Source organism: Bos indicus, chromosome 5 (genome assembly GCF_029378745.1).
Source record: "Bos indicus isolate NIAB-ARS_2022 breed Sahiwal x Tharparkar chromosome 5, NIAB-ARS_B.indTharparkar_mat_pri_1.0, whole genome shotgun sequence".
Classification (NCBI taxonomy): Eukaryota; Metazoa; Chordata; class Mammalia; order Artiodactyla; family Bovidae; genus Bos; species Bos indicus.
Window position 1 is genome coordinate 81,823,964 of NC_091764.1, and position 25,211 is coordinate 81,849,174.

At 41.0% G+C, this 25,211-nt stretch overlaps 1 protein-coding gene and 1 pseudogene across 6 annotated transcripts; one reads left to right on the forward strand and one right to left on the reverse strand.

Annotated features, from left to right (window-relative positions):
* The first annotated feature begins 1,391 nt into the window (after window positions 1-1,391).
* Window positions 1,392-14,373, forward strand: PTHLH (parathyroid hormone like hormone). 6 transcript variants are annotated; one of them, XM_019961403.2, is made up of 5 exons: window positions 2,104-2,462; window positions 2,785-2,799; window positions 2,973-3,095; window positions 9,528-9,950; window positions 14,225-14,373. In XM_019961403.2, exons 3-5 carry the CDS (start codon window positions 2,995-2,997, stop codon window positions 14,232-14,234), a joined length of 534 nt encoding a protein of 177 aa, XP_019816962.1. In that variant the 5' UTR covers window positions 2,104-2,462; window positions 2,785-2,799; window positions 2,973-2,994; the 3' UTR covers window positions 14,235-14,373. The 6 variants fall into 6 exon arrangements, 4 of the variants coding, with proteins under 4 accessions (XP_019816962.1, XP_019816964.1, XP_019816963.1 ...); XM_019961405.2 differs by having other exon boundaries at window positions 2,104-2,446; XM_019961404.2 differs by lacking the exon at window positions 2,785-2,799.
* A 1,863-nt stretch (window positions 14,374-16,236) lies between these two features.
* LOC139183008 (cytochrome c oxidase subunit 7A2, mitochondrial pseudogene) lies at window positions 16,237-16,680 on the reverse strand (annotated as a pseudogene).
* Window positions 16,681-25,211: the final 8,531 nt, after the last annotated feature.

Here is a 25,211-nt window from a genome sequence, read left to right on the forward strand (position 1 = left end):
AGAGAAGCAGAGAAGACTGTAAATCAAGGAAAAGGTAAAGTAATAAATTATGAGGAAAGCTTTGGTATTCCAAGTATATAAAGACTATTTATTTTTCCTGTGTCTATATTTTCTTTTTTTGTAGAGGAGAGGAAATTCTAAAAATATTTGATAGATGTTTTGCCATTAACACCAGAAAAGTGTTGGGGGTGGGGGGAGAGGGAGAGAGGTCAGTTTTGTTTAATTAGTAGAAAAAGCAACATAAATCAAAGCAGTCTATTGAGGCCAGTCTTTAATTTATAATGTTATGAGAATATAATGAATTTATTTACAGCATAAGTGATTTAATATTTTCAATCTGATTTTTGTTTTAACCTTTTATTGGGAGAGGGTTGACTTTTTAAAGCCTGGATAGTTTGAAACTTGGCTAAGCACCTCTGGGTTTTTTATTGTGGAAGCAAATATTATCATTTTAATGTTAAACAACTTGCAAGTATTAAATAGCTCATTTGTGATTTACTTTTTTACAGATTTCCCCCCCTTCAGATCTAACGATTACATTAAGGCTTCTGCGTCCTTTTGGAAAGAATTTATTATAAATCAGAAAGTGTTAGATGTTCAAAGATTAACATTTCTGAGTGCTGATACTTCATCTTTTCATGCCTTGCAAACAGGTCTAACATTTAGAAATTCTTAAACGTTCAAGGGAAGTTGTGGAAATTCCCAGTTTTTTTTTTTTTAAGCTGGAGGAAGCCAAGTTGTTTTTTGTTTTTTTTAAGTGTGAAGTTTAAAGCAATCAAATGAGGGAGATAGCAGCTTCTGAGAAGGGGTGACACCCACCCAACTTAAGTAGCAAATGTTTGATAAAGCTAGTTAGCTGGCAGCTGATGGTGGGGAAACGGAGCAGAGATTAAAGAGGGTCAGTGAGAGGGCGCTATTTCACCCAAACTTGGTGAAATTTGTGGAGCATCAGCCAGAAAGCCAGGCTTGATAAAGGTCAGGCTCAAATCATCTCACATCTCTAAGTCACACTAGCCTTCTACAGAGTATTGAAACCTACCAGTGGGATTGTCTGTCTCGAAGACAAACATCTCTTGAATGGTTCCCAACCACTCGGGTTCATTTCCGAAAGATAGAACTGAGTCCGTTGGGCGGGCGTTCACATCCGCTGCAAGCCCTCCCTAGACGATACTGCCCGGTAATTCAGAGCAGTCCTTCTTCCCCGCCCAACCGTTTAAGGAAGAACCCCCTGCTTTCCCTTCGCTTCTCCGAGGCATAGCGGCTTAGAGCAATAGTCCCGCTGCTTCTGCGGGCTGAAGCGACATGGATAGACATACTAGAATATGTAACAGGGGATGCGGGAGCGGGGTGCGGGGAACATTAGGTTATCGGCGGGGAAAGGGTGGGTTCGACTCCTGACGCTCGTGTGCGCTCCGCAGGAGTGTCGGTCCCCCTCCGCAATTCAAAACGGGGTCTCCATCCTGTGAGCGGGCTTGCTTGGACGGGCTCCAGAAGTCCTCAGCTGTACTGAGACACTTAGAAATGCCATCTCGACCTGAAGTCTGAAACCATTTTTACCATTCTAAGCGAAGGATTCCCCCATCCTTAGCCAAGGCTCCCCACTCAGCTTCTTCCAGGAAAGGACCGGGGAAGAGGGTTCCCACCGCTCTTCCCGAGCCCCCCAGGCGGCCTTAGGGCTCCTGTAAGGCACTGGCCCGAGGCCCGCGACCTCCCCGCCGAGGATGCCGGGCGCCCGGGCTCTCCGCCCCGGCTCCTCGGCCTCTTCCTTGCCGACCGCCCCCGGCGGCCCGGGCGCCCGCGCGTCCCGCGGGACTCGGCTGCAGCTGCGCGCCGGGGGTCGTGGCTGCCCCCGGGAGGTCCGCACGCCCTCAGGACTTGCGCTGGCTGATCCGCCGAGGAGTCCCGGGCCGGAGGGACCGGGCGGGAACGTGCGGATCCGCCCCCGGTCCCGGGACAGCGCGGCGGGGCCAGCGCTCCGGGGTGGGGCTCGGCCGAGCTCGGGGCCGCGCCGGGGGCCGCGGGGCTGGGGTGGGAGAGGGGCGCCCGGCCGCCGGCGGGACGTTCCCAGCTCTGGGCTCCCCTCGGCTCGCTCGGGCCCAGCTGGGCCCGCTCGGGTCGCCGCCCCCGCCCCCCGCGCGCCCGCGCCCTCTCTCGGCCCGCGCGCGTTCCTAGGGCGCCACCTCTTTGCGACTTGCTCTCTTCTCCGGCAGGTTTCCCTGAGAGCGTGTGAACATTGCCCAGCTCGGCTTTCAACTCGCTTCCAACCTGCACCGCCCGGCCAGCATGCCTCCCCGGCCGTGAAGCGGGGCCGCCGCCGCCCCTCTGCGCCGCTGGTAACCCGCCCTCGCCGCCACCTGGCCCTCCTGATAGACGACACACGCACTTAAAACTTGTTCTCAGGGTGTGTGGAGTCAACTTTCCGGAAGCAACCAGCCCACCAGAGGAGGTAGACAGACAGCTAGGTATATATATGCGGGTCTCGCTACAAGTGGCTCTGGAACAAGCCGGCCTAGTTCGCAAAGAAGCTGACTTCGGAGCGGGAAACTTCCTTCTGTTTTTTAGAAAGGAGTTAGCCCTGCTCCCCGAACCCCGGATACTGCCGGCCAGATTAATTAGACATTGCTATGGGAGACGTGTAAACACGTTGCTCATCATTGATACGTATATAAAACCATTTCATTTCGGTTATTATTTCGGAGGAGGCGCCTCTGATTTTTTCTTTTCTTCCCCTTTTTTCGGTCCCTTTTTTGCCTGTGTGGTGTGGAAAAAACACGGTTGGAGTAGCTGATTCCTAAATAAGTAAGTGCCGGGAGACTCCAGTGAAAGTTTTTTTTTTTTTTTCTTTGCAACTTGGGAGATGCCCTTGAAGTGGAAGAAGCTCTCTAAGAGCAGGCTGAAGGGGGGCAGCGGGGTTGTGCGGGGAGATGGAGGTGCCAGACTGACACTTTGGGCCCCTTTCCTCTCCGTTGCAGGTCCCCAGAGCGAGAGGATACGATGCTGTGGAGGCTAGTTCAGCAATGGAGCGTCGCAGTGTTCCTGCTGAGCTACTCGGTGCCCTCCTGCGGGCGCTCGGTGGAGGAGCTCGGCCGCCGACTGTAAGTGCCCGATCCTCCCCAGGGCGCCGGGTGAGGGCTGGGGAGGCCAAAGGGAGAGGTCACCAGGCTGGGGCGCTGCCGGGGGCCCTCCGCGGTCATGATGCTCTTCGCCCGGCTTGTAGAGCGGCAAGATCCGCTACCTGCCCGGACCTGAGCCCGGGTCCTCAAAGCCGGCGGGAGAACAGGGTAAAACCTCAGCGGGAGACAGGCAAAAGACAACTTTCATGTGTTTCCATGAGCGGGTGCGATTTACTGATTCTCCTCTAGCAAAATCTCTTCTACTGAGAGAAAAGGGTTATTTTCAGAACCTGGGAAGATTCTGAAACCCTGAGGACTGCAAAAAGCTTAAGAACTCGCAGGAAGCTGAGGTATCCAGGCGGCATACGTCTGTGTGTGTGCACTTGTATACGTACACACTGAATGTGGGTGGCAGGTTTTGTGTGAAAAGCAAAAACTTTACATCTAATTTTATTATGAATGACATAATTTTAAGCATATAAAACGGACCACATTACATAATGTAGGCATATTATATAATGAAGTAGTAACAACTTTGCAATGGCACAACTCCAACATCGGTATTGATACGGTTTAAGAACGCTAGAGTGCTCGGTTCCAAAATGAGTATTAGGCGTGGAAGCTTTTTCTCCCCCTTGGAATTATTGCTAACAGCTCTTTAATCTGCAGTCAAATATTTGCATTGTAGACGGAAAATCTGTTATCTTGGCATTCTCCTTTGGTGATTCTTTAAGGATAATTTTGACTTTAATCATACATCAAAGCTCACCAGAGAAATAGCACCATGTTGTGTGACTGAAAAGTTGGAAAAGTGGGAAAGTAACACTAGCTTCATAATCCGTTGGGCCCAGCAGTTTATGAATGTATGTAATACCATCTTTGGGTGATCTTTAAGCTGTACTCTCAGTGTCCAGGATGGGAAAACCAGAAAGTTTGAGAACTGAGACGAGTTTGCCTCTGGTGAAGGAATTAAGGGGAACTTTTACAATAACAATAAAAATAGCAATATCTAATATTTACAATCAGGTTCCCGGTGCTTCCTTGTAAATTCCCAAGGGTGTACCAAAAGGCAACTTTTTATATGTGCCCTTGGTCTATTATTATTAAAGCAGAAAATCCTTAAATGAAATTATCTTAGACATGTCTGAACCTTGGCACCGAAATGAAAATCTATTATGAATCTCCTAAGGCAAATTGTGTAGAACGTTGTACTGAAGATAAAGCTGCATTGTATTCTTCAAATTAAGATATTGCTGATGTATTTCTGGAAATTGTCTTCAGATTATTTGCTCATTTTGAGACTCATATTTAATTCAGTTATGTAAAATCCATATATAAATATAAACGAAGCCTAAAATTTTAAAAGCACTCTTAAATACTGTATTTATTTGGCCAAGAAATACTGTCTTGGAACAGAGCCAATTTTTTTTTCTTTACAGTTGCTTAAGAAATACCTGTTTTCTCTTTTGAGAAACAGTAAATCGACCATGATTAAATCTACAGTTATGGCATTAAAATGGTGCTAAGTTAGTTCTAGAGGCTATTTTTAACTCTTTCCTTGTTGCACCTTGCAAAATACACATCAGAAACCACTTAGCAGCCAGAGTCTCTGTTATAGTTTTGTTTGTGGGTGAAATATAATATTGCAGTTAAACACTCACACTCAGCACATGGTTATAAAACTACCACAAAACATTCTTATAGTTAATGGCTAATAGATCATCACATTACAGCCATGGTTTTTCATGGAGGCTGAAATCATCAGCAGATAAACATGTTTCATCAAATTATTACAGCCAAATGGAGTTCTTTTAAAAAAAAAAACAAGTCATTTATTTTTGCATTATTGCCAAGTAACAGTACATTTTTGTGTGCTAGACAAAACATTAGTCTGCTATTACAATAAATCAGCATAGTATCTTAAAAGAAATTTTAACATATAATCAAATCATATTACCCCCCCCAATTACTTTTCACACCAAGTATTAGGAAAACTGCTTTAGACGTTTGCTAAAAAAGGGCTAACTTTTAAAGGAGAGGAAACTACTACAACAGTAACAAGTCCCAGGCCATGGCAATATAAGTTGTGAATCTTCTGGACCTGTGAGTCTAAAAGGACTTTACTCAGTGAGGCTGTGTTAGTTTCTCAGTCGTGTCCGACTCTTTGCGATCCCATGGACTATAGTCCACCAGGCTCCTCTGTCCATGGGATTTCCTAGGCATGAATACTGGAGTAGGTTGCCAGGTTGAAGATCTCCAGGGGATCTTCCCAACCCAGTGATCAAACCTGGTTCTGCTGGATTGCAGGCGGATTCTTTACCATCTGAGCCACTAGTTGGAGACCTATGGACATTCTCGTCCAGATGAACAGGGCTTTTGGCAGGTGACAGTCTCTGTGTTTTAGTTAGAGAGAGAACCCCAGCAGATTCAGAAACCTAAAACATCACTGACTGATGTGCTTAGGAGCCAGACTGGGTCTCTTCCACTTAATGAAAAGCATAACTTCTGACTGAGTCATTTGGGTTGGAAGGGACTTCTGATGAGTCATCTTAACTCTAACACCCTGACCCATGGACCACAGAACTTTTCTTCTCAAACCCAGACTCCTTCCTCTTAGGAGCCTAGCATCAGCATGAGCATGCTGCCTCTTCCTATGCTGAAAAAAGGAATTCCCGTCACTTCAGCTACTCCCTGTGTTCCTTGAGAGCTCCTTAGAAATTTAATCTTCTTCCCCAAAAACTCCCTAGAGAGTGATTTTTAAAGACAGAAAAGCTATATTTTGACTGAATTTAGAGGTTAAGCATTTCCTTCACATTTTTTCATTTTTAAAAATAATAATCAAAGGAAACTGTGAACGCAGGCATGTTTTTCCATGTTGGGGATGTAATAAATACCATGTGGACCACTGTGCTATATAATGTGTACAGATATTCAAAGTAACAGACTATTATTGACGCCATATTTACAACTTAAGGACTTCAGAATTATCTAAAGTGAAAGCCTCCTTCTTGGAAGGAATTGCCCACCACCTGTGTACATCTAGTTTGTACATGCTAGTCATTTACTTTTGGCTCAGTTAATGTCTTATTTGGAAAATAAATAGAACACTCCAAGGACCTGATTCCTTGTTGACAGTATAGATACTATGCTATTCCTGATCCTCTAATGCAGTTGCTCAACCAGAAAGTTATTCTTCACCATATTTTGAATGTAGAAGTCTTTGAACTAGTAAGTAAATTATGCTACAGCATTTCAGATTTGGCATTTAAGAAAATCTGTATTTTCTACTATATTAATAATTACCCACCAGAGGCAGAATGAAGCTTTGTACCTCAGCAAGAGATGTACTATTTTAAACTAGACAAAGTTGTACCATATTGTAGGCTTTTTGTAAAACAGAAGGATAGAATGCTCACTCCATTTCCCATGAGAACCATCCTGGGAAAGTGAAGTGCCCGAGCTAGGAAGGCACTGTGACTCACACGACAGGCTAGCCAGGATGACAGGCATATGTGCCAGTCAGAGGAGGCATGAGCAATGGAGAATTGATTAGAACAGACCAACTATTAAAAGTCTGGCTTCAAGGTAAGCTAGAATGGGCTGTGTTATACATTTGGAGAGCAATACAGAAGAGTGGCTATCTGCCAGGAATTGAGAATGTAATAAAAGCTCCAAATAGTAAAAATGATCACGTGTAAGAACTTCTTTTTAACTTGACATTTTGCTAAGAGATACTTATGAAAGTGTAATACTTATGAAACATGTAAGTGTATTGGTCCTGTTCTTTAAAACCATTATTAGACTATATAAATCTATTGTAGCAAAGCCTCCATGTAGGTCACTAAAAGTTTCCAGGATACTAACTATTGCCACAAAGTAAGTGAATTTTAATCTGGTCACATGTGGCACCTTCCAAAAGGAAGAGAGACTCCTTCATGCCTCATTTAAACCAGGCTCCTGTTAAATTCCTTTCCATTAAGTCATGTCTTTTTTGCACAAGCTACATGGCTTAAAGTCAGTGCACACAACTAAAATGCTGAAAGAGCTGGTATTCTGGCTATAACGTCTGAGAAATAATGACAGTTTCCGTGGTTTCCTCTTCTTGGACTGACAATATAACTAGACAGTCTGTTGTTCCCTCAGTGATAATCCAGACTCTAGAAATCCTGGTTCTTTATTTTGGTGATGAAAATGTACTTGGGACAACAAGCTCAGTCTTCTAGGAAATGGATAAATTGCTATTTGCCCATTGCCATGGTTCCTAACACAGACTCTTTATTCTATGCCCTTCCCTTCTAGTTTCCTCAATATACACGTCAGTAAGAGAAAGGGTTGGGGAAGTTGGAAAACAATCTTGGTTTTAGAATCAGAAGACATCATCTTTGGAGTGCCCTGGTTCTGCCTGTTATCATGTGAAGTGAAGTGAAGTCGCTCAGTCGTGTCTGATTCTTTGCAACCCCATGGACACCAGGCTCCGTCCATGGAATTTTCTAGGCAAGAGTACTGGAGTGGGTTGCCATTTCCCTTCTCCAGGGAATCTTCCTGACCCAGGGATCGAACCCAGGTCTCCCGCATTGTAGACAGATGCTTTACCATCTGAGCTACCAGGGAAGTAGCAAGTGTGAAGCCTTTAATCTCTGAACTTCACTTTCCCCATCTGTAAAATGAAAAGTTTAGTTTATTCTCATATTTCTCTGAAGAGTTAAATAAGTTGTATCAGTGAAAGTAATAAGAGACCAGATAAATCTATCATTGTGTTGGGGAGGGAAAATACACAGGATCCAGCCCTGTGAAATGCCTTCAGAAACTTTTGAAAATGAGCCACTTTGGAGGGTTATTTCAATGGTAGAAATTCAAGTTATGTGAAGTGTGGTTGTAGCAGATATAATATGACTGCTTCATGTATGTAATCCTTAAATTTGGTTAATACATACAGAATAATAAAAGAATACATGAATGGACGTTTAAGCAAGAGTCAGGGTGTGATCTAAAAAGACTGATAGAAAATTATTCTTTTCACTCTATTTTCATTAGAGTGTTGTTTAATAGAAAAACCACTTCATATTTTTGCCCAGAGATATTTCTAGGACAAAGAACAAATAGAAAATGGAATTTCTTAATTAAGCCCTAAGGATAATACATTTGAAATTCTAAATTAAAAAGAAAAATGATGCACAGAGGAAATAGAATGATCTCACTTAAACACACAAAGACAGCCATTTTAAAGAGACCACCCACTACTTTACAGAAAAATATGCATGCTCTGACAGTTGGCCTTCATATATAGGTTCTTGGTAGCCTATAGTCTACTATCAATCATGTCCAAATTCAGTGTGTTAGTCAGGTGGTTTCCTAGACAGACTTCACAGCTCACTTCATCCTTCAGACTTTGTTTGCTTTTACTAGTAGAGCTTGCTGTTCTTTGAAATTCAATATTATTATTATTTTCTTAAGTGGGGATCAGTGTATGTGCATGTACGCCTGCTCGTGCACATGTATGCATACTCGCTCATGCACATGTATGCCTGGAGTGAGTACTTCGGGGAAATCAGCCACCTTTTTGTTTCCCAGACTAGGATGCTTTATTTCCCCAGTTCAGTTCAGTCGCTCAGTCGTGTCCGACTCTTTGCGACCCCATGAATCGAGCACGCCAGGCCTCCCTGTCCATCACCAACTCCCGGAGTTCACTCAGACTCACGTCCATCGAGTCAGTGATGCCATCCAGCCATCTCATCCTCTGTCGTCCCCTTCTCCTCCTGCCCCCAATCCCTCCCAGCATCAGAGTCTTTTCCAATGAGTCAACTCTTTGCATGAGGCCAAAGTACTGGAGTTTCAGCTTTAGCATCATTCCTTCCAAAGAAATCCCAGGGCTCATCTCCTTCAGAATGGACGAGTTGGATCTCCTTGCAGTCCAAGGGACTCTCAAGAGTCTTCTCCAACACCACATTTCAAAAGCATCAATTCTTTGGCGCTCAGCTTTCTTCACAGTTCAACTCTCATATCCATACCTGACCACTGGAAAAACCATAGCATAGCAACACAACTCCAAAAACCATGAAAATAAGCTCAGTGGTTTCTGTCCATATTTTTGAAACAATGATGCTTAATATTTTAAATTGAGAAGAGAGTATAGACATTGTAGAATCTGATCTTTTTAAAAAGATGGGGCCTCAGGGGCCCAAGAATGTTCATGTTCTCAGCAAGGTCACTGACCTGGGGAGCAGCACAGCTGGGACTTAAGCTGAAGCCTCCTAAAGGCGGGCTCTTCCCTTCCCATCTCTCCCTTCCCTGCGCAGCCAGCTTGGCTTGTGGGACCAACTAGACCATTCAAAGGCTTTCCCCAGGTCTTTGTGGTCTTGGTCAGATTTTAAACTGTCACTGTCTTCTTCCTCTCCTGCTCTTTTCTCTCTACAGCAAAAGGGCTGTGTCTGAGCACCAGCTCCTCCATGACAAGGGGAAGTCCATCCAAGACTTACGGCGTCGGTTCTTCCTCCACCATCTGATCGCGGAAATCCACACAGCCGAAATCAGAGCTACCTCGGAGGTGTCCCCTAACTCCAAGCCTGCTCCCAACACCAAGAACCACCCCGTCCGATTTGGGTCTGATGATGAGGGCAAATACCTGACTCAGGAAACTAACAAGGTGGAGACATACAAAGAGCAGCCACTGAAGACGCCCGGCAAGAAAAAGAAAAGCAAGCCTGGAAAACGCAAGGAGCAGGAAAAGAAGAAACGGCGAACTCGGTCGGCCTGGCTGACCTCGTACGTGGCTGGGACTGGGCTGGAAGAGGACTACCTATCTGACATCTCCGCAACATCGCTGGAGCTCAACTCACGGTAACCAGCTTCCCGGCCCCTAGCCCCTCCTCGGTGTCCCAAGTACAGTGTGGAGACTCCATTCTACCCTGGCTTGCACAGACCTAGAATCTCCTATCTGTGCCTCGGTCCATCACGCCACGCTTTAAAAAGCTTACAAAACCAAGATGGCTCAGAATATTGCCTGCCTTAAGGCAATGTCCTCCAAGCCCCTCAACACACAAGGGGTTTAATCACTCGCTTCTTTCTCCACCAGCAAACCCCAAAACCAATCCTTTAATACTCTACTAACAACTTTTATCTTTTTCCTCAAGCTTTAGAAGCTTGTGCACTTTAACCATTTGTTAGAGAACTGTATTTATTTACCCCACTCTTATACCAAGTCGAACTTTATAATTATTTTTCTTTTTTTCTTTTTTTTTTCCCTTCAAGGGGGGGGAAAAAAAGAAGGCTTTGATATGATCTACAAACACTACAGAAAAATATCCTACCATGAACAAATAAACTTATTTAATTAAAAATTAAATTTATTTTCATGTGATTAAATTTAAATTTTTACACACAGACTTTGAATTTACTTAATTGAATTTAACTCTGTTTTCTACCAGTTCATGAAACAAAAATCATGATTTCTGAAAATTTCTAAGTAAAGATTGGGAAGGATGTAAGTTTTTCTCAGGTACCTATTTGTCCACTGACAAGTTGAGATACTTTCTATAGGGTTTTGTAGTAGGAATAATAAAACCACATCTATGTGGCTTGTTTATCCTTAGCTCGCAGCTGTTCACATTCACAAACTTTGGAGTCAGAAACCCTTAGGTTCAAGTCTTGGGTCTGAATTTATTGACATTCACAACCTTAGTCTTTGAAGACAGATTTCCTCTTCTGTAAAATGAAGATGGTACTTGTGCCAACCTCAGTGGGTCAGGTGAAGATTAAATGAGATTACATGGGTTAAAGGCCTGTCATAGAGTAAATACCCAGTAAATTGCAGCTCATTATTGTTTACGTGCTTTGAGATTTCATTCTGGCTCTATCATCCATTCATCCATCTCTCTATCTAAGTATGCATGTTTCTGTGAGGCAAAAAGGGGGTAAGTATTCATCTCAGTTTAGAATACGATTTGAAAACCAAATCTTCCACAGGTAAAGCAACTGAGCAGACCTGGCAACGGGGAGTGGTGGTGCTCAGAACTGGCTTCACTTCCTGTCTTGACACTTAGGCCAGCACTGTGCTGGTGCTGCTCTTTACCTCTGCATTTCCGTTGATGGGATCTTTTCGTTTTTTACTTTCCAGTACAGCCCTCTGTAGGGTTTAAAAGAAAGGGGGAAACAACACAAGGATGCATTCTATGCAGCTAACGATCTTGCTATTTAAGGAGTCCCCTGTCACTTCTCCAGTCCTTTCCTCTGACTGGTAAAGACTGGATAACAGCCTGATGTTTCAAAGGGGATATTTGAGTTTAAATTGACAAAACCCATCATTCAAAAGCATATAAAATGATAATGACATCGGCTAAGTAGTGCAGCTTTAGTAATCAATGGACAGTGGCACTAGAAGAGTCTTTAGCCCAGTGAGTGATCTATTCTGCAAATACCTAATGGATATATAAGGGATAACAAACTATAAATCTTGGCTTAATGCACACATTCAATGTATTTTTAGATATGATCGTAATTGTACATATTTATAACTAATTCAAGGGCTTTATTGCCAAAATCTACTTTTATCCATTTTGTATATATACATAAACAGAAGTAGAAATATGTTTTAATTAATTCTATTCATTTAAAATTTGCAATGCGCTTAAGTATCTGGAGAATTGAAAGTCAGCCCTTGTCAGTTCATATCCCCAAACTGTCTCTAAGTTAAAGTAGATTTACTAAAAACTAGGCAGTGCCCAATCAAATCCACACCTATGACTGAAAGAAATAGAATGCTTCTGCCTCTCCTTTCTGTTCCCTGGTTCTGAGAGATGTTCGTGGAAGGCACTTTATGTTTGGCAGCCAATGTTGGCATTCTCTCACTGCAGTCCAACAGAGGCGTAGGCAAGAGTGGGGAAATTCAGGAGTGTACTGATGAGAACATGTGGGACCATGCAAATGTTGTCATCCAGATAGAATCTTTTCAGAATAACCATTTTAAAGTTTTATAAGTAACTCACCTTTTATTAACATCCTCTCTTCAGTCTCCTTGCATTAATGCGATGAGCTCAGAGATCTAATGATATGGCAACCATGAACTTTATTACAATAGGTAATAGTGGTGGTATTTCTTAAGAGAAACTATTGAGCCTACACTGTATGGATCCTCTTACATGAACCATTCAGTGGAAAATATACAGGTTTAAATTTTGGAGATTATATTTTAGAATTTTTGACGTTGCACGTGAGATGTCCAGATAGAGTGGGACTCATATAATTTACCTTGGTAAACACTGATGTAAAAAAAAATGAAAGCTTTTAAGCACTCAGAAGAGCTCTCAAGTGTTGTCATACTCATATGAGTAATACGCTTATACATATACTTTTAGGTCATGGTATATATTTTACCTGACTATCCCACTACATGCCTTTGTCAAAGGGAAATCAGAGAAGGAAGGATAACAAACAAACTGGCCGGGCAGGGTGAAATATAATTAAAAGATCTTTTCCTTGGTCCTTTAATGTATTTCCTTTTTCTTTCCTTCTGAGGAATAAATTGTTCAAGAGGCTATTCATTCCCTCCTTGCTTGTGTTACTCTTAAATACAATTCACTAGATGCCATTTAGTACCAAAACATTTTATAATCAGTACAATACCCAAATGATTGAGTTTGACAGTTGCCTTTCAGACTTTATTCATAACATCCATCCATATCTGCCCACCATTTAAAAACTTTAATAGTAAACTATTTTTTTCCTCTGTTACTAGGAGCTGTTTTCTCATTCCAAACAAAATTCTTGAAGAGGTTGATTCCTTAAGACGTTAAAACACTCTAAATGCTAAACTTGCTTTTCATTCTTCAAGCTGCACATACAATTCCTAAATTGTCAAGAGTTTGCTTTTGGGTAGGTCACACAGTCATGCAGGTCTGACATGTAAAATTCTGGCTGTTAATGCAGTGATGCAGCCAACTGCTTCCATTCCGTAGCTTTTGTTCCTAGTTGTTCCATAGTTGGTTCCTTTGACACCAGTAGGTATTCCCTAAAATAGACCACACACAGAGAAGAAAAAAGCAGAGAGAGAAGCAGAGAAAAATCCGCCAGCAATGTAGGAGACCCGGGTTCAATCCCTGGGTCAGGAAGATCCCCTGGAGAAGGAGATGGCTTCTCCACTCCAGTGTTCTTGCCTGGAGAATTCCATGGACAGAGGCGCCTGGCAAGCTACAGTCCATGGGGTCACAAAGAAGTGCACACAACCGAACAACTAAGCACACACATCTGAAAATACTGTCATTATAGTGCTTAGAAGGGTTAGAAAACATGTCAGTCCCAAGTGGAAACTTATTCTGGGTAGTAAAACAAACACAGTGATGTGAAATATTGCTATTTTGTACTTTTGAATTAATAGATTCCTATTCTCTAATTTAAAATAGGCTTTCCCAATTTCGAACGTAAGATCCAGTCAAAAAACTAGCAGCAATTCTATCTTAGTTTTGGCTTCAAAAACAAAAATCCAAAAATAATTTTATTCATTAGTATTTAAGAACAGCTAAAGAAGGACAGATATCCTCATCCTCAAATCATCAGCCAAACATACTTTAATTACTCATCCTTCTAACATTTACCCCAAATCACACACTCAACCCTCACAACAGCCCATTAATCTGAGTAAGAGATTGGCCAAATGAGAACCTGAAAAGAATAAGCAACCTTTGCATCACCTCTGTCGGGCATCCGTGGGGAATAAACTTCTAAGCAAGGTGTATTTAATGATGGATAACACAACCTGGCCTTATTCTGAATTCTCAGATGTGTCCCTCCTCTTCCCAAACTTGCCAGTTAGCAGCTTTGGAAAATTCTCAAAGGGTCTCCTTTTCCTGACAGTATAATTAGAAATGCAGACCCATTTTCCTTTCTGTATTACATTGATCATTAGATCAGATTAAAGAGCCTGCCTCTAGCAGAGGGTTCTGGAGAGTTGGGTAGATCCCACAGGCACCTTTTGGAAAGATATTTACAAGAAGTCCCCTAAATCAGTTTTCATTGTGTTTCTATGTTCATTAATTTACATCTTTGTTTTATGTCTCTTCATTTATAAGGAAAATTAACCTGTTTTCTCCTCTTCTTTTTTTGCTTCTTTCTCTTTGCAGGAGGCATTGAATTTTTCAGCAGAGACCTTCAGAAGACGTATTGCAGGATTCTGTAATAATGAACATGTGGAAAGTATTAGAAATATTTATTGTCTGTAAATATTGTAAATGCATTGGAATAAAACTGTCTCCCCCATTGCTCTATGAAACTGCACATTGGTTATTGTGAATATTTTTTTTTTTTTTTGCCAAGGCTAATCCAATTATTATTATCACATTTACCATAATTTATTTTGTCAACTGATGTATTTATTTTGTAAATGTATCTTGGTGCTGCTGAATTTCTATATTTTTTGTAACATAATGCACTTTAGATATACATATCAAGTATGTTGATAAATGACACAATAAAGTGTCTTTATTTTGTGGTTGATCTTAATGAATGCCTAAATATAATTATCCAAACTGATTTTCCTCTGTGCATGTAAAAATAGCAGTATTTTAAATTTGTAAAGAATGTCTAATAAAATATAATCTAAATTACATCATGACTCAGAAGGTGAATTATATATATATATATATATATCCTTTAAGATTTCTAGTAGAAGGAACATGATGTAATTTTTAACTGTATTTGAATATGGTCTTAAGTTTAATATGTCTATATTGGTACAAATTCCAACATTTTCACATTAGCTTTTAGTTTAAAACCACTTAAAATGTGGTTTTAATTATTTTGTCCAATATTTAAGTTCAATTCAGTGGAATGGCTGAGTTATCTAGACATCATTTTATGAAGTACATCCAATTTAAAGTGAAGAGTGGAGAGGGCAGAGAAAAGTCAGGAGAAAAAAATTAAAGAAACTTAGTCCAAAGAGTTAGCCAGAGCTGAAAAACAGGGAGAGAGGAAGTCAGGAACTTTAAGGCCAGGGGTAATTTTACCCAGTGTAAGGTTTAATTTGAGAGAGCTTGCCCCTATTGGTCAATAGTAAGAGCTGCTTGAGAATTCTACCTGGGTTAACCTTTCCACCAGTAAATGAAGAGAGACTCAGGTTTGGGAGATAGATATGTGGCAATTCAAAGAGCCTTCACTGGTGAAGATGTCTTTCCTGGGACATCCCTCTTCCAGGGACCATGGTTGCAAACAGCACATATGTAATACCACATGCAATCCCCTTTCCATTTTGCATATCATCTTGGTTGTTCCTACTTCTGTTTTCAAATGAAAACACAAATACATTCTTTCCATAGAATCTTTTTCTTTGCATCTGAGAACTAATCAGTGAAGAAACAACACAGCGAAACAAAAGGCCTACAGGAAGTCATTTGCTTAGGCTCAGTATCACATTAAGAATCTGTTAGATGTTTGGGGGATACCCAGAAAGTTCTAAATGCCCCAAAGACACTCTCTCCAGTGGGTAGAGAATACATACATGTACATGAAATAACTAAAATGCTGTATTCAAGAAACTGAGATAATCCAAAATTCTAAGAACTTTTAAAAACAGGGGGGAACCACATAGGGAGAGATTAGTCTGAGCTGGATATGAGTAGGATAATGTTTCTGGGAGGAATATTCTAACACTGAACTTATTCATAATTTCACTTGAGGCTCACAGCCTTCAAAACAGGACCCATCTTACTATTTTGGGTAAGAATGTTGAACCAAGGACTTCCCTGGTGGTCCAGTGGTTAAGACTTTGCCTTCCAATGCAAGGGGTGCATGTTCGATACCTGATTGATGAGCTAAAGTCCCACATTCCTCGTGGCCAAAATACCAAAACATAAAACAGAAGCAGTATTGTAACAAATTCAACAAAGACTTTAAAAATGGTCTACATCCAAAATAAATTTTTAAAAATTATTTGAAAATTTAAAAAAGAATGTTGAACACATGTTAGTAAGCAAACAAGAGAGTTTGTGCTTATCTTCAATCATGAATTTGTTGGATATTTGTAAGGAATATGCAGATGTTAAGACCAATACACTAAACCTGTCTAAAGCAACTAGCTTGGAAAGTCTTAAAACCAGATATAATTAAACTTTTTCAAAATTCTGTCTGAAACTCTAAATTGTTTTTTCATGGTAAAGACTGCTTTATTGGTGGCAGCTAATACAAGTCAATAAATATTGATCCCCAAAGAACTTGGTTATGTATCAGATTACTGGTCCACAGAGAGCTGAGTGGAATTGAACCAACTGATTGCTGGGAGGATAAACTCAAGTCAATCCTGCTTCTTGGGAAATGAAGCCACAGCCAGTTCATACATGGCACATGCCGTTCCACCAACTGTAAGAATCATGGTGGCTCTATACAGGAGGGCATCAGCTATCCCACCCTTCAGAGGCACTGGAATTCCATTATCCTCCTGAAACAGCTTTTGTTTCTCTGGAACCTTATTATCAAACTGCCTGCGTGAAGCAGTACTTATGGTCCTCTTAGCAATCTGACGGAGAGCCAGAAGATTCCGTAGCATCTTGGCTCAGTTACTGCTCACCAACCGCGACAACTGACCACCAGCTGAAACTCTAAATCTTAAGACTGCACCAAATCCTTATGTTATTCACATGAAAAGTGTTTTTTAAACACTAATTTGGTAAATACCTGGACATTATGGCAGGGAAACATCAGATTGAAATCATATTTAAGCTTTTCTTCACAAATAGTCTATTCCTGAAAAATACAGGCAGAATCGATAGTTATCAGTTCTGACCAAAATATTATTAATGCATTTATTACCTTCAGTCATATCTTCGGTCTTCAGGCAGTGATAAGGAGTAAAATCACAGCATAAGTGATGGAATGGGATTATGAAAGAAGCAAAAAAATTCCTTTAGTGGAAAAAAGTCATTTTTTGATATTGCTATTTCCCACGAAAGAAAAACTAAAATATATAATTTATGATAATAAGTGTTTGAATGTAAATAAAGTCTTAGCAAATTATAGTCTAAGTGAACATGGTTCACGCTTGACCTAAGTAATGTTTTAAATAAAGGCTAGTTGGACTAAGTATTCAGAAATTAAAAAATGAAACCGAATTTACTAACTTGCTACTGCCTTCCTCAAATTTTATTCAGACAGAAATTTGATATTTAATTAGACTCCTAATACACATTTATGGACATTGGGGAGTCCAATTACAAAAGACAAGAGTGGAACTTATGTGTGAAGACCTTATTCCTTTCCTCTCTGTTTTCTTAGTCGTTTTTGTAAAACAGGTGCAGAACTATATTAAGGGATGAACCCAAATCAGTGTGGACATTATTGGTTCTGAAAACATTATAAAATCATTATTGGTATCTCCCTTTCTTGTGACAAAAATTAGTTGGGAATGGAGGCAGCATCAATCTGTAAAATATAGAGAAACTGAAGCTTTTCTTAGGAGAAAGCATAATCACATACCTTGATCGTTAAGAGTTTAATTTTAACTTCCCATTACCTAACCTTAGTACCTATTGAGCAAAGTAGCTATTTAACTTTATATAACTACCATACAAGGACAAAGGGAAGGAATCTTTTTAAAATTCAAAAAGTTCTTTAATATACCATGTATAGTGGACCCAACCAGAAGCACAAAGTTAACTATTACTTTAGTTTTATCTCATAGTCAAGTCATTTAAGAAAGTTATGAAATATGGTTTAAAAAGATGCCCAATGTGCTTAAATAACAAAGCTAATGCCTTTTGTAAGAAATTCTGAAATACTTAGACCACCACAGGGCATTAACTTTAGGATAATTTAGAGCTTGATTCTAGAGTACCTTACAGTTTAACTGCTATTTTTCCCATTGGCCACAAAGTCCATGGGAAAACAGAACCAGCTGTGGACAGAGAAATATGTCGAAATTCAGAGGGTTCATCTTCTGTGGCATGCACTTTTATTGAGAGATCTAAGTGTTCCCAGGAAGTATTCCCAGTAGAGCCATCATTTCTTCCTTAAACAAAGGTTAAAAGACATTCCAAGCACAAATGTTGGCCACTTCCTTTTATTTAATAACCCAGAAGGTGTTAAGAGTAAGACTACTATCAAAGATTCTATTATACAGTTAGCAAAACATGACCACGTGCTAAATTCCTTGTAAGGACTCAACTGAACAACTCAGAGGAGGTATTAAACATCAGTAGCTATGAAGATTCCAAAGGCTGAAAATATTACTTCTGTGAATTATATTATTATGTGTCCTGAGTCAATCCTTTAAGAGAAGCACTATTCCTTCAAAGTTGCCAGTGTTACTTCACTAATCATTTTGTGAACTTCTTGAGGACAGGAACCTTGTCTTAGTCAGTATACAATGATATAGTACATTAGTACACTGCCTTAGCACACAGCAGGTGCTAAAGAAACATTCCTTGAACAGAATTTAAAAGTTCTTTCAGTTTCAGGATAAATAGACTAAAAAGCAGAGCTAAGCAAAAAAGTCTGCTGGAGGCAGGAGACAAATCAAAGTTTTGAGTATTTCAGGTTCCTGTGCCACGCCATTCTCTCATTTCAATAGCAAGAAGCTCAGAGAATGACTAACTGCTCCAAGTTATCAACTATTCACCAGAGTGTGCTTTGTTTTTCAGCTTCTGCCTTAATAGGAAAATTTCCAGCCTTGAAAGTACAAGAAGCAAGGGTTTGTGTTGAGTATGCAGCAAACTCCCAGAGGAAGGGAGGAGAATTGAAAATATCAGGTATTTGTCCCATGAATACACTGCACAGAAGTTACCCACAGGGCCCAGTCGTGCACAAAGAGGCCCACTGCTGTGCTGTCAGAAGATTAATGGACACAGTTCCCAACTAGAGCTACACAGCGTCAGGATGAAAACATTCACATCTCTGTGTAAGTTCTGATACACGCACGTTTACCAGGGCAAAGCACAAGGGACATGTTTTCAAACTGCTTTCTAATTAAGCTTCAAAACATCTTCCAGAGAATTTCTTTACATTTTCCTCCAAACTGGAAGACACTAACAAATGACACAATGCGTCATCTCTGAAAAAATGGATTGTTTTAATGGTGACTCCTACTCTTTGCCAAGTCCACCTTGCTTTGGGGTCTGAAAAGCAAACTAACCCATCCATCTTCCATTTGAGCTCACTGGCTTGTCGCCAGACACCTGCAAAACACCTCTGTTGGACTGCCCCATATTCTACAAAATAAAAACAAAATAATAACAAACTGCACCATGTTGGATTTAGTAATACTGTATTCACAATACTCTTTCTTTTATTCCCTATGAGCTTTAGTATAACTCTTGAGTCAATGTAGAATATAAACAGTACATTGAAATGTTGTATCATGGCTGTCTATAGGTGAAAGAAACTAGAAAACAGGCATATTGTCTTAAGGAGAACTTCTTCCTTCGGATGACAGAGTGAGATATTCTTAATTCCTCAAGAATTAGAAATCCTATTCCATAGCATTATTTCATGACATTATAACAACTGGTATGCTGTAAAGAATACGTTAACCTAACACATTATCTAATATGAGAGCTAATACTTGTTTTCAACGAGCTCACTAAGCCTAGGTTGCATTCCTAATTTACACTCTAATCCTTCCAAGAATCTCATGAGGTAGAGATTCGGTGTCTCCATGTCACAGGTGATGCAGTTTTCCCTGAAACTGATTAGATAATTTACCCAAGAGCACACAGAGGTCACAGGGCAAAGCCAGGGGCATCTGACTCCTGGGTCCAGATTCTGTGTGCAATTGCTACAGTGTTGCAGTAAAGCTTGAGGATCTTGCAGACAAACCTATTTTAGTCTTGCTTTCAGTGAGTTCAGTGAAATCATGGGTTTGAGACAATCCTTTTTTGCTCCACTCTCTACTGCCAAGAAGGCACTATTGACCAGGTTCTCTCCTCCTTTCCTCCTGGCACCTTCTAAGGCTGACTACAACCCTCTATTCCACAAAGCTTATAATCTGCTCTCTCTTCCTCTCTCTCTCTCTCTCTCTCTCTCTCTCTCTCTCTCACTCTCACACACACACACACACACAAGCAGAGCCAAGGAGCCCAGGTGTTTGCATAGTCCCATGAATGAGCAGCTGTTGCTTTAAAAGGAGGGTGGCAGAGGAGGCCAGGGAGCCCTGGCTGGCAGGCGGGTGTGTAAACGTATACAGAGAGCCACTTTCTGTAAGAAGGCTAAAACATATTTAAAATGGGACCACCTCAGAGATGAAATCTTCCCCCTCCTGTTACCTCTCAACCTGCTCCAAAAACTCCAATATTCAATTTTTCCAAGTCTCCCTCCCCCTCCCCGGCTCCCTGGAGTTTGCTGATTTTCTATGTGAACACTTGGCACACTGCAGAGCAGTTGCATTTAGGAGTCAAAAACATCACCACAGTTAATTCTTTCCCCATTTAACAGATGCGTGGGCCCAGGTTGCAGCATCCGTCCGTCTACTGCCCACACAGGGCGACAATGAATGAGCCAGCATCCTTTCTTTCCAACAGGTTTTCCTCTCTGGGTTGGCTTTTGGCTACTTATTTATTTCTTTTTAAATTACTTGGAAAAGAGGAAAGAAAGGTTTCCATTGAGGTCACTTGGTTTGGGGAAGAAGAACGCTCTTGGTCACGGGAGGGCGCTGTGGAGGGTCAGAGCAAGGCATGATCTGGGTTTCAGCTTCTTTCCCTTGGAAATCAGCCTGAGCATGAAGATGAAGGTCACATACCAGCTCCTAGAGGTGTCAGCATGACTTGGGTTCAAAAGCACCAGCCTTTGAAATCTCCCTGTATTTCCCCCTGAAGAAAGAAATGGCAACTCACTCCAGTATTCTTGACTGAAGAATTTCATGGACAGAGGAACCTGGCAGGCTTGGTGTGACAAAGAGTCAGACATGACTGAGCAATTTTCGCTCACTCACTCACATTTCCTTCTGAGAGTCTGAAATTTCCTTGCTTTTTTAGTCAAATTTACCCTTCCTTCTACATTTATAGCTCTGCATCTTACTGTGAAGAGCCCTAGCTTAATCAGAGCTGTCTTTTTATTTTATACTAAGTGAATCTTCTAAAGAGATACAACTAAATACATATGTTATCCCCAGAAGGACATGCAAGTGTTTAGGGTAATAACTACACATACTTTATTACTTCACTGATGGAGAGAAATAACACTGTTTTACTTTTGACTGTGCTAGGCTATTAGACCATGTCCCTCCAACTGGCTCTAGCTTTCATGACAGAGCTCCTGATCCCACATTTTCTAAGAGTCATGTTGATTCATACACCTGAGTGATGAGAATGAAGCTACTCTGTGAACCTAAAGGCAGAGTCAATTCTATCCTCTCCTATGGATAACTAGTATATTGGTTGACTGTCTTAAAATCCCTTGTTCCTATGGGGCCACAATCAAGAGGTGATTAGCTTGAAAAGTCAATGTCAAAACAAACTATGTGAAACTGATTTGACTGTAGGGCCTACAGTTCATATACTGAAGTATGAACTTCAGTATATGGTCTTTCAGGCTGCCATGCTGACTCTGCAATTGTTTATCTTCCCTTGTACTGAATGTGTTTTTAACTATTATCTCCTATTGAGTTTATGCTTTTCTTTGAGGGTGAGCCTCAGTTCAGTTCAGTCACTCAGTCGTGTCCGACTCTTTGCAACCCCATGAATCGCAGCATGTCAGGCCTCCCTGTCCATCACCAACTCCCGGAGTTCACTCAAACTCATGTCCATTGAGTCGGTGATGCCATCCAGCCATCTCATCCTCTGTCGTCCCCTTCTCCTCCTGCCCCCAATCCCTCCCAGCATCAGAGTCTTTTCCAATGAGTCAACTCTTCGCATGAGGTGGCCAAAGTACTGGAGATTCAGCGTTAGCATCATTCCTTCCAAAGAAATCCCAGGGCTCATCTCCTTCAGAATGGACTGGTTGAATCTCCTTGCAGTCCAAGGGACTCTCAAGAGTCTTTTCCAACACCACAGTTCAAAAGCATCAATTCTTCAGCGCTCAGCTTTCTTCATAGTCCAACTCTCACATCCATACATGACCACAGGAAAAACCATAGCCTTGACTAGATGGACAAAGTAATGTCTCTGCTTTTCAATATGCTATCTAGGTTGGTCATAACTTTCCTTCCAAGGAGTAAGCGTCTTTTAATTTCATGGCTGCAATCACCATCTGCAGTGATTTCAGAGCCCCCAAAAATAAAGTCTGACATTGTTTCCACTGTTTCCCCATCTATTTCCCATGAAGTGATGGGACCGGATGCCATGATCTTCATTTTCTGAGGGTGAGCCTAGCAGCAGCCTTATTGCCTAGTGAAAACATATCTTATTAGTTGGCAGGGGATGGGATCCCCTGGAAACATCTTCATCAGGATTGGAAGTTACATTTCCTTGTATTCAACACAGTCTTAATACAAATCCCAAACAGTTGTAATCATCTTTTAATGTAGTTATTAATATTATTATTAATATAATGGCACAATAATAATAATCCAAAGGCGATGACAGAGGATGAGAAGGTTGGATGGCATCGCTGATTCAGTGGACATGAGTTTGAGCAAACTCTGGGAGATTGTGATAGACAGGGAAGCCCAACCTGCTTCAGTTCATGGAGTCACAAAGAGCAACTGAAGAACAACCATTGTTCTACATCTCTGTAGGCAACCATCACCATACGTGATCTATTTTATAGCAGTACAGTTACAAGGCTTTTCTGATAGCTGAAAAGTAAGAGTTTTAGGATGGCTCTAGGGGCCTTTCCTATTGTTCCAGAGGAAGTCCACACAGCAGGTGCCCTTTTCAATATTCATTCCACCCACTTAACAGGCATTTCTCATGAGTTAGGTCCAGAGGACAGAGACAACTGAGGCACAGACCTGTTTCAAGGACCCAATAGATCACCTACTACAACTGAGCTCTGGTAAGCTCTCTGCTGGTACCACCTGGAATTAAGAGAAGAAATATTTCTGCCTCAAATACTGCATCCCTTGTTTAGTGAACTCATGTTGTTTGTCTTTCCAGTGAAGGAAAATATTTGTGCTTCCATTTGAAAACTACGCAAATTGATTCTAGACAAAGCTCTGGGTTATCAGATTCTGATTCTGTGGGAGTTATTTTATAATTCTGTGAATTGTAGGTAACTGGTAGTAAGACAAAATAATGCTTGTCTCTAATCTTGTCCTGTAGAGATTCAATTAACTTCTTCCCAACTCTCCCAACCTTGGGGGGAAAAAAAGTTTTAACTCCATATGCACATTCATTTCCATCTTTTTTGAATGTGTTATAACTTCTACCTTAGCTCATCACTGATTAGTGTGTTGTTCAGTTGCTAAGTCATGTCTGGCTCTTCTGCAATCCGATGGACAGTAGCCCACCAAGCTCCTTTGCCCATGGGATTTTCCAGCCAAGAATATTGGAATGGGTTGCCATTTCCTTCTCTAGAGGATCTTTCCCACTAAGGGATTGAACCGGGGTGCCCTGCATTGGGAGGCGGGCTCTTTACCACTGAGCCACCAGGGAAGCCCTGATTAGTGTGTAGAATAAATCTTTACACATAACTATTTACATATCTACACCAGACTTTTAACTTTTTAAAACTATATTGTAACACCAGTATCTTCCACTTGAGGAATCCACCCTGTTTCCATTCCATGTGTTTTGGGGAATTGGAGGTTTAACACAACCTCCTAGTCCATAGAGTGGGCAAAGGACCCAAACTTGGTCAGAGAACTCCATCATCCCTGATTGACTTAGGGATTGGCACATGATCAAAAATAGCCAATCAGAGTTTTCCTTGGAATTTTCTGCTGATCACTATGGGAATTATGTTCTTGCTTCCCTTGCACTCTTGGGTTAAAAGAAAAATATCTACATTTTTATTGTGTTCGTTACCTTCCCCCAGATGCATAATGAAAACTGTTCAGTACATGAGGTAAAGAAGCCAAATTATAAAGAAAATCAGAGATACAAAGTGAAAAAAGGTAATGCTGACTCCATGGCTTGTGCCTTGAATACATCTATTCCTAAAAATTTTAATTATGTGTCAAGGGCCAGGGGGAGGAGGAGAAATATCTTTTTACTTAAACTGGCTAGGTTCTGTCACTTAGATACAAAGGATTCTGAAAAACAAGCCTGACTTGTGACTTTTCCTGATTTTTCTCTTTTCCAGCAGCCTCCTGTCTACTGCAGAGAATGTCTTTGAGCATCTAAGCTACAGTAACAGATCACTGTAGGACCACAGAGATAACTGGGATAAAGAAAGAGTAGCACACAACTCACTATATACATTATGGCAGGTTTAGAGCAGTAGGCAGTCTTTTCTGGAGTTTCTTATTACCAAATACCTTTCAAGGCTACAGTAACTTCCTCTGGTACCTGAGCCCTGAGTTCATAGTTTTTTTTGTTTTTTATCATTCCAGACTACCTATGTCTTTAAGCACTGACCACCACTTTCCCCAACAATATGGGGTACCTGTAACAGTCTGGCTTCTCCAGAGAAATAGAACCAATAGGAGAGAGGGGGAGAGGAAGAGATTGATTTACTATAAGGAGCAGGCTCATTAAATTATGGAGGTTAAGTCCAAGATCTGTAGTAAGCTGTCTAGGGACCCAAGTTAACTGATGGTATAGTTCCAGTCTGAGATCAAAGACTTAAGAAGCAGAAGAGCCAATGGGATAAGTTCCACTCCAAAGGGAAAGACCAATATCCCAGGTGGAAGATAGTTAGGCAGAGAGAAAGAATTCTTATTAGTCTTTTTATTCCATTCAGTCCTTTAACAGGTTGAATAATGCCCACCCAAATAAGGAGAGTAATCTGCTTTACCCAGTCTACTGATTTAAATGTTTATCTCATCTATACCCTCACAGACATACTCAGAAATCATGTTCAACCATGGACATCCCAGAGCTCAGTCATGCTGATACAGAAAATTAACCACCAGAGTGGCCCACTCTCCTGCTCCTATAGCACACTGCAGAATAGAATAAATACTGAGAAAATGAGCCAACAGGGGATATCTCTTCAAATCGATAAATATTTAAAGTATTTATATGAAGAAGAAGCCACATGCTACATGAAGCAAGAGTAGGGAGGGGAAAACTCTTCAGGTAGCCA